At 38.3% G+C, this 8802-nt stretch overlaps 1 protein-coding gene across 1 annotated transcript; it reads left to right on the top strand.

Annotated features, from left to right (window-relative positions):
* Positions 1 to 917: 917 nt before the first annotated feature.
* On the top strand, positions 918 to 7150 carry LOC138876056 (uncharacterized). The gene is made up of 3 exons (XM_070154945.1): positions 918 to 1217; positions 6532 to 6567; positions 7025 to 7150. Exons 1-3 carry the CDS (start codon positions 918 to 920, stop codon positions 7148 to 7150), a joined length of 462 nt encoding a protein of 153 aa, XP_070011046.1.
* Positions 7151 to 8802: the final 1652 nt, after the last annotated feature.

Here is an 8802-nt window from a genome sequence, read left to right as displayed (position 1 = left end):
GGTTTCCATTAGTGGAGTTCAAGCATATTCCAAGGGTCCATAATGAGGTGGCCGATGCTTTGGCTACATTGGCATCAATGTTGCACCATCCGGATAAAGCTTATGTCGATCCTCTACATATTCAAGTCCGAGATCAGCATGCTTACTGTAACATGGTGGAAGAAGAACTTGATGGTGAACCATGGTTCCATGATATCAGGGAGTACATCAGAATGGGGGTATATCCGGTGCAAGCCACGAAGGATCAAAAGAGAACAATTCAATGGTTGGCAAGTGGATTTTTCTTCAGTGGAGGAGTTTTGTATAAAAGAACTCCAGATCTTGGATTGTTGAGATGCATAGATGCTAAACAAGCCACGACTGTCATGCCCGAAGTACATTCTAGAGTCTGCGGACTGCATATGAGTGGATATGTGCTGGTGAAGAAAATTCTCCGAGCAGGTTATTATTGGCTCACCATGGAGGGAGATTGTATCAGTTTTGTGCGCAAATGTCATCAATGCCAGGTACATGGAGATTTAATTCATTCTCCATCATCGGAATTGAACACAATATCGGCACCATGGCCCTTCGTTGCTTGGGGCATGGATGTCATTGGACCAATTGAACCAGCAGCATCTAATGGGCACAGGTTCATTCTGGTAGCCATTGATTATTTCACCAAGTGGGTTGAGGCTAAAACTTTCAAGTTGGTAACCAATAAAGTAGTAGCTGATTTCGTTCACTCAAATATCATCTATCGATTTGGGATACCAAAGGTGATCGTCACAGATAATGGTGCTAATCTTAACAGTAACTTGATGAAAGAGGTATGTCAACAATTTAAGATTATGCATCGCAATTCCACCCCATATCGCCCCAAGGCGAATGGAGTAGCCTAGGCAGCCAACAAGAACATAAAGAAGATACTTCAGAAAATGGTGGAAGGTTCCAGGCAATGGCATGAAAAGTTACCATTCGCATTGTTTGGTTATTGCACTACTATTCGCACTTCAATGGGTGAAACTCCTTACTTGTTGGTATATGGCACTGAAGCAGTGATACCTGCGGAAGTTGAAATCCCGTCCCTTAGAATTGTTGCTGAGGCCGAGATTGAGGATGATGAGTGGGTCAAAACCCGTTTGGAGCAGTTAAGTTTGATCGATGAGAAGAGATTGGCAGCAGTGTGTCATGGGCAGTTATATCAAAAGAGAACGGCAAGAGTGTACAAAGAAAAGGTGCATCCCCGAAAGTTTGAAGTAGGTCAGCAAGTATTAAAGCGCATCCTTCCACACCAGGCCGAAGCGAAGGGCAAGTTTGCCCCAAATTGGCAAGGGCCGTTCATTGTAACAAGAGTGTTGTCCAATGGTGCTTTGTATCTAACAGATATTGAAGGCAAATGTGTAGACATGGCTATCAATTCTGATGCAGTCAAGAGATATTATGTATGATTTCTTTGGTTTAATTGTTGATTGTTTGTACTTGGCATTGTTTCGAAGATTGGAATGATGAAGACAATTTGTTCTACTATCTAAACACTCTACCCTTTGTTTCCCCTTTTGAGCCTTATTTATTTCATACCCCTCTTTTGGAATCAATAACGAAAAAGAGAGAAAAGAAAAAGAAAGAAAAAAAAGAAAAGAAGCGAAAAGAGAAAGTACAAGAAAACAAAGAAATTCAGGTGTGAACTACGTTTGACAGAATTCCTGTTAAGGATACGTAGGCAGCCTCACGGCTTGGTCATATCATATCAAAATAAGAAAAAAAAAATCCCCAAGCAAGAAACTTGGGCAAAAGTCGTGATTGTGGTAAGAAATCAGATTTCAAAAGTTGTAATTTTGAACCCATCTAAGCTGTTTTGAGCCTTTTTGATACCATTTTCTTTCCAAACATATCCAAGAGCCCGCATTATTGTCTAAAGGAAGACCTTCGGATCAGTCTTCGAGAGATGTCAAGTCAAGCACGTAAAGAGGATTCATATCACGGGCAACACTCCGGTCTAAGCAAGAGAAATCAAAAAATGAGAGAGTCTTATTGGTGAAAACCCTCACGGGCACCATGAGGCGACAAGGAAATTAGGAATGAACAAATGAGAGACGTTTGTCGATGAAAACTCTTCAGGGCACTACAAGCCGAACAAGGTCTGTAAGTTGGCAGAAAGTAAAAATTGGGTTGTGGAGATTTTGGAGCACAAAGTAAAACAATTGGAAAAGTGATTGGTTAAATAGACTGGGTTGATTAATCCAAAATGAATACCATGATTATTTGTGCCACTTACTCCACTCAGATAAGTTTCTTTTCCTCTCTCCAATAATCATCCAAATTTGGATTTTCTTCTTTATTCTTAATTCTCAAAATTGTCGCATTTCATTGTTGTTAATTTTACTCCTCTAATGCTCTTCCAAGGTTAGCTTTGTTTCAATAAATAAGAAGGAATTTCAAAGTTTACTACCAGTTTCAAAATTGCACAAAGCAAAATGCGGCTAGGACATGCCAGAGATAGTGTGATGAAAAGTGGGACATAAAGTGTAAGCAAAAGTTAAATCGGTGGAATGGTTTAGTAATGTCGCGGGAGATGCAGAGGTTAATATAGAAAGGTCAGAAATGAAAAACAACGGTTGGGGTGTAGAGCACTCGGGTCATCCAGGATCCTTTGGTTAAGGATCAATCAGAAGGTCAAACAATTTTCGACCAGTTCAAGGCAGCCAGTCAAAGCAAAGCATGGCAAAGGAAGAACCACCTTTAGCAAGAATGCCACAATTAACCACCACATTTTAAACTGACATGATTTTCTTTGATTTGAAATAGGGGCAAAAATTTTGTTTGTTTCGGAAAGACCCCCGTAAGGAAAGCAAGTACCAAGCTGGTTTGATCGCAAAATTCTTAGTACCCTCCTGGATAATGGGACTTAGTTAAAATTCAATACAATTATAAATAACAAGATCTAGCATAAGTCTTACCCCAAAAGAAATGTAAGTTGGCTTTGAAGTTTTCATTTTTAGAATAGGATTCAATTCGACATTTTAGGACCCTCCTGAATAATAAGACCTAGCTTTAAGAGTTCCATTAGATAACAAAATAATAATTCAGCCTTAAAATTGCCACTCTTAAGATAAAACTTGATTTCGATTTTCAGGACCCTCCTGGATAATGTGATGAGTTCTAAGACTGTCTTAAATAATAAGATTCAACAGAAATCATACCTTTAGAAGATATAATGTAGCTTTGAAACAGGCATTTTACTAGAAGTTTTCAGGACCCTCCTGGATAATGGGATTTAGCTTTCAAATTCTTATAGATATTTGGTAGCATGATTCAATTAACACTCACGGATATGCCTGGCTACCAAACTGGGGCAGAAAATTTTCTTTTGTTTTGTCTATTTTGTGGAAGTCAGGTGCCCATCTGAAGAGTAGGGAAGGACAACACTAGTTTCAAAGAATAGAAAACAGTTCATACCCAAGCAATCAGGCACCCGCCTAGAAAAATAAGGGAGGACAAGTCAAAGAAAAGTAGTCTCAAGAAGAAGACAGTTCAAGTTTCACCAATCAGGCGCCCATCTGGAGAGCAAGGGAATACAATTCAAGTTTCAGCAGTCAGGCACCCACCTGGAGAGCAAGGGAATACAGTTCAAGTTTTAGTAATCAGGAGCCCGCCTGGAGAACGAAGGGATGAAGTACAATTCAAGTGTTGGTAATGAGGAGCCCGCCTGGAGAACGAAGGGAAGAAGCAGTTCAACTGTTGGTAATCAGGAGCCCACCTGGAGAACGAAGGGAAGAAGCAGTTTAAGTGTTAGCAGTCAGGCGCCCGCCTGGAGAACGAAGGGAAGTAGTTTAAGTGTTGGTAATTAGGAGCCCGCCTGGAGAACGAAGGGAAGCAGTTTAAATGTTGGTAATCAGGAGCTCGCCTAGAGAACGAAGGGAAGAAGAAATTCAAGTTCGACAATCAGGAGCCCACCTGGAGAACAGAGGGAAAGTGACAATGGTCAAAGGAAGACAGTTCAAGTTTCAAGGGGAAAGCAATTCGAGTTTCATAGGAAGGGAACACAATTCAAGTATTGGCAATCAAGAACCTACCTGAATAACCAAGGAAAGGCAATAACAGTCAAAGGAAGACGGTTAAGGGTTCAGCAATCAGGCACCCGCCTGAAAAACAAAGGGAAAGCACCTCAGAATACCCTTCAAGACATGCAATAAAGGAATCTCGCTTGGAGAATACAAGTCAAACAAGCGGCAGAAACTTCAAGGCCAAGTTTGAAGATACAAAATAAATCTTTATAATTCATAAATCGTAGTTTAGTCTAGTTTTTTTATTTTGTCATGGTGTAATAAGGAGATCAGTAAGCAGTAGCGGCAGCAACAGTGAAATCACAGCTTCATGGTAGTCCCAACTACTAAAACTTCCCGAACTACACTGACCTGATTCCTTTATAACCAAGGATATGTAGGAAACCTTTGAAGCAGAGGTTCGGTCAGATTCTTTCAAAAAATGCTTCCCACGGAGTATTCAAACAGGCAAAAAATTGCTCGTATCCGCTCACTTTATCTTTGCACGAAAACTCTTCGTGTTTCCGGGCAAAAAGGGGCAGCTGTGAGCACATGATTTTGCCCTATATGAATTATTCCCATAAATTCAAAACAAAACAATTTTTCCCATTGCTCGCAATTTTGTGGATTTTTTGTGGCGTTTCCTGTTATTGTTTGCATTTTTGTTTAAATCATAAAAAATACAAAAATATTGCATATGCATTTAAGATTTAATTTTTATATTTTTAGATCAATTAGTACATTAATTATTTTAACAAAAATAGAAAAAATTATATAAATAGTCATGTTGCATTTTAATTTTGAATTTTGGCAATTTTCTTTTTATTTGGTTTTTAATTAGTTGTGGTAATTATTATTTAGAGATAATTAAGTTAATTTAGTAGAATAATTTGGTTTAGGGATTAATTAAGGTTTTATTTTTATTTTGAGAAGAAAAATACTTTTGAAATAAAAAGAAAAGGAAAGGAATAAAAAAGAAATCAGAAGTTGGGCCAATTTAATTAAAATCCCAAGCCCAAATCAAATACCCCTCCCAAACCCGTCCAAACCCGTCCCTCTGCCCGGTCCAGCCCCATTGTCACCCAAACGATGTCGTTTGACAAGTTTTGATCAGGGCTGTCGATATCATTTGATCAAACGGTCAACTATGTCGCCCATTAACCCGACCCCGACCCGATCCAGAACCAAACCGCCCCCTACTTGGTCAAAATGACCCCGTTTTGATTAAGGATTCAATCGTGGATTTTAATATACCCAGACCCTTCAACCCCCCCTCCTCAGTCACCCTCGTCTCTCTCAATTCCCCAAACCCTAGAGACACGCCGCCCTAATTTCCACTGCTTGTCGCCGGCAGTGCCGCCTCCATTCACCACCAAAAATACACCCCAGAACCACCAAAACTTCCTCTTCTTAAATCCCAACTTCACTTCCTTCAAACATCCTTGGAATTTCTCAAATTTTTATTTAAAGGGATAAACCCTAGCAGCCGCCACCATTCCCCACCACCTTCCGGTGGCGGCGCTGCCTCTATTCACCTCCAAAATTACACCCCATGATCATCAAGACCCCCTCTTCCCAAATCCTTACTCCGTTTCCCTCGAACATGGCTTGAACCCTTCGAATTTCAAATCTAGGGTTCGAGCCATAAAATCCCAAAGCCAAATTCAGACATGTAAGACTACTATTTCAAGTTTTCTCAAGTATTTAGGACGATTTGGTCACAAAAATAATGCTGCTCATTTGTTCTTGGCAAAGAACAAACGATTGACATTATTTGGGGACCAAACTGGATTATCAATTGCAAGTTCAAATGTAGGGTGAGTTCGTTCCTATTTTTATGATTATTTTCATTGGTATATTTCTGATTTTCGTCTTTCCCCATCTCTGTTTCTTTTCTCTGGTCGATTTCAGTTGAAATTCTACCAGTCCTCCGGTTTAAAATATCTTATGTTCATTGTTTTGTTTTTCAAACTGCTTTGTTGTCAGCTTGTTTAAAATTCTAAAGTCATATCTTGTTTAATCATTTAGTCAATTTAACTAGGATTTGTCTGATAATTTGGGTAGTTTCTTGCTTATTTGTATGTAATAATCAGTTGATTAGTGTAGGTTTAATTCTCAAAACTATTCAAGTGTTTACCTAACTTAGGAAGTTTCTATAGTGGGTAGGGTTGTGAATACAGTAAAGATAAGATAGAGATAAGGTTTAAGTGGAATCAACTATTAAAAATGGAAAAAAGGGAATTGGTAATGGTGAATGCACTAATTGGCTGCCTATTTAAAGGCTGAAAGATAGAGGTTGAAGGGAGAAGGGGGGGAGTGATAGAAAATTTCTGAAAAAATACAAATGACTAAACTGTTCACTGTTCCATTGAAATCTCTTGCAACTTTCGAAATTTTACGATTTTGGTTAGCTAATCTGATTCATCTGGGTTGGATTGTGATTCGAATTGGAAGTTGGGGTTTGTTTCTATTGCTGTTAGTCTGTTATTGCTGCTTCCTTTTAAAGTTTCAAGCTAATTTATGGTCTTTTGCTGATATTCAGGTATGCATTTCTGCATTTTCCTTAACTGTAATGCTTGATTTGGAATCAGAAATGAAGATCTGGAGCTTTGAGTTATATTCACCATTAGTTGGTTCATAGATTAGCTTATTTGTCCACTTTGTTTTCTTTTCAATCTAACTTACTGCCCTTCGAACCACGGATATGTGATCAATGACCGAATTTTAAAATCATGTGACATGGTAGTTTAGTTGATATCCATCTTAGTTTGGCTTCTTAAAATATAGTCATTTGTATTACTTGTTTGTTTAAGGTCAGTACTTGAATTTGTTTAAATGTAGTTGATTCTTTTAAATATGTACTAAGTAAGGCTTTCAAGGCTACTATGGTATGGATTTGAACCTTACATGCAAGTGGAATGGATAGTTCAGGGCCATAACTTCTGATATTTGATATGTGTAGTGGGTCTCAATGTTACTAAATGTCTGCTTACCTATAGCAAGGATCAAGGTGTGATCTAGGATTCATTCTTAGCTTAGTTCTGATCTCAAAATCTGAGTCTTGCGATAGAAGTGAAGTTATCGGTGGATGTAGAATTTTGAAGAACTGCTGTCAAGCACGTTAGTGCGGGATATGTTAACTTAAATCTCTTGTTACTTTACAAGTTAATTTTTGTTTTTTTAGAATCATTTGGAATGAAGATTCAAAGCATGAAAAATGGGTTATAGAAGAACACTTGTTGATGTATATATGACAAATTCGATTGAATCATGTTTAAATCTGTACATCATCTAGTAAAATAAGTATGCGTGAGGATTTAAATAATATTTTTTACTCCTTTATAGAATACTCAATTGAATGGCTATCTTGATTTGGTGCATCTGAGTTTTCCCGTGATTAATGATCTATTGGTAATGCTGAAGCTCAAGTTATTTAGCCTTAGGAATAATTCAATAAGCAAAAGAAGTCAAGTTGTCTTTCGAAGGATAAAATAGTGATGTGCAGTTGTCTAAGAAATGCCTTAAATAGTCATGATCACTGTCTCCCATTTGTTTGATAATTTAAAAAATGAAATGCAAAGGATTGACCTCTGTGTTGTTGTATGGAATCGAACTGAGGAACTCATCGCTGGTTCAAGTTGGCCTTTGTTTAAATTTGGGCTCTCTTATGGGCCAGTTTGGATCGATATTAACTTGTAATTCAGAACAATCTCACGTTTGTGGGCTATAGGGCCACATGCTGGGACCAAATTTTATCTTCACACCGTTAGCCTCTTTCATTTATTAAAATATATTCTCTTAGTTTGGACCACAGTAGAACCCTTGTCCATTAACATTTGGGTAGTTGCGATCTTAGTAGCCTTTTAATTAATTCATCATTTTATTTAGCGTTAGAGGTGTCATGATGACCAATTGCATAAAGTATGGCCCTCACTTTATAATCTAGAAACCCCTTAGGATAGAATAGTTCGAGGCGCGCCATGCCAAATAAAATCACAATTGCATGGCCTTCATTTTAATTAATTTGGTTTTAGTCCTTAGAATTCGAGGCGTGTCACCTAGTTGAATTTCCATGGCCCTCGCAAAAATTGCAAACGCGTAGTTACTTTAGGCGCGTTATTTTAATTATTTACTTTCCTAAACTCGGGTGCACATTTATGTGACCCAAATCCAAATCTCAACAATGTTAGATAAAATATGTTGCAGACCACGGGTGCATTTATGTGACGTGGCTCAAGACGTATTTTTGATAACGTCGAATTTTCTTTGAAAAAAAAATAATAATTAAAAACGGTTTTTAAAGTAAAAAATGCACATAGGTTCAAAACGTTTTAAAATCAGATAATAGGCAAATAATAATCGTTAAGCGACCGTGCTAGAACCACGGAACTCGGAAATGCCTAACACCTTCTCCTGGGTTAACAGAATTCCTTACCCGGATTTTTAGTTTGCGGACTGTAATACATAGTCAATTTTTTCCCTCGACTCGGGATTTGAACCGGTGACTTGGGATACCATAAATCATCCCAAGTGGTGACTCTGAATCTTTAAATAAATAAATCTCATTTTGATTGTCCCTTAGTTGGAAAAAACTCCCTTGTACCCTTCGAGGTGTACTAAAAAAGGGAGGTGTGACAATTACCATCGATTTGTTGAGGGGTTTTCATCGACTGCAGCACCTATGACCAGGCTGACCTAGAAGGGTGCTCCATTCTCGTGGATGGAAGATTGTGAGGCGAGCTTCCAGAAGCTCAAGACAGCTTTAACTACAGCCCCT

This window comes from Nicotiana sylvestris, chromosome 8, assembly GCF_000393655.2.
Source record: "Nicotiana sylvestris chromosome 8, ASM39365v2, whole genome shotgun sequence".
NCBI lineage: Eukaryota > Viridiplantae > Streptophyta > Magnoliopsida > Solanales > Solanaceae > Nicotiana > Nicotiana sylvestris.
Note: the sequence above shows the minus strand (reverse complement) of the source record. Positions and strands in the feature narration are given on the sequence as shown.

What these genes read in the sequence shown, in the direction of transcription:
- LOC138876056 (XM_070154945.1), top strand. Translation starts at nt 918, where the DNA reads ATGGTGGAAGGTTCCAGGCAATGGCATGAAAAGTTACCATTCGCATTG. An exon ending in CAAGAGTGTACAAAGAAAAG is followed by an intron (nt 1,218 to 6,531) that starts GTGCATCCCCGA and finishes TTCCTTTTAAAG; the next exon opens with TTTCAAGCTAATTTATGGTC. An exon ending in GGTCTTTTGCTGATATTCAG is followed by an intron (nt 6,568 to 7,024) that starts GTATGCATTTCT and finishes GCTTACCTATAG; the next exon opens with CAAGGATCAAGGTGTGATCT.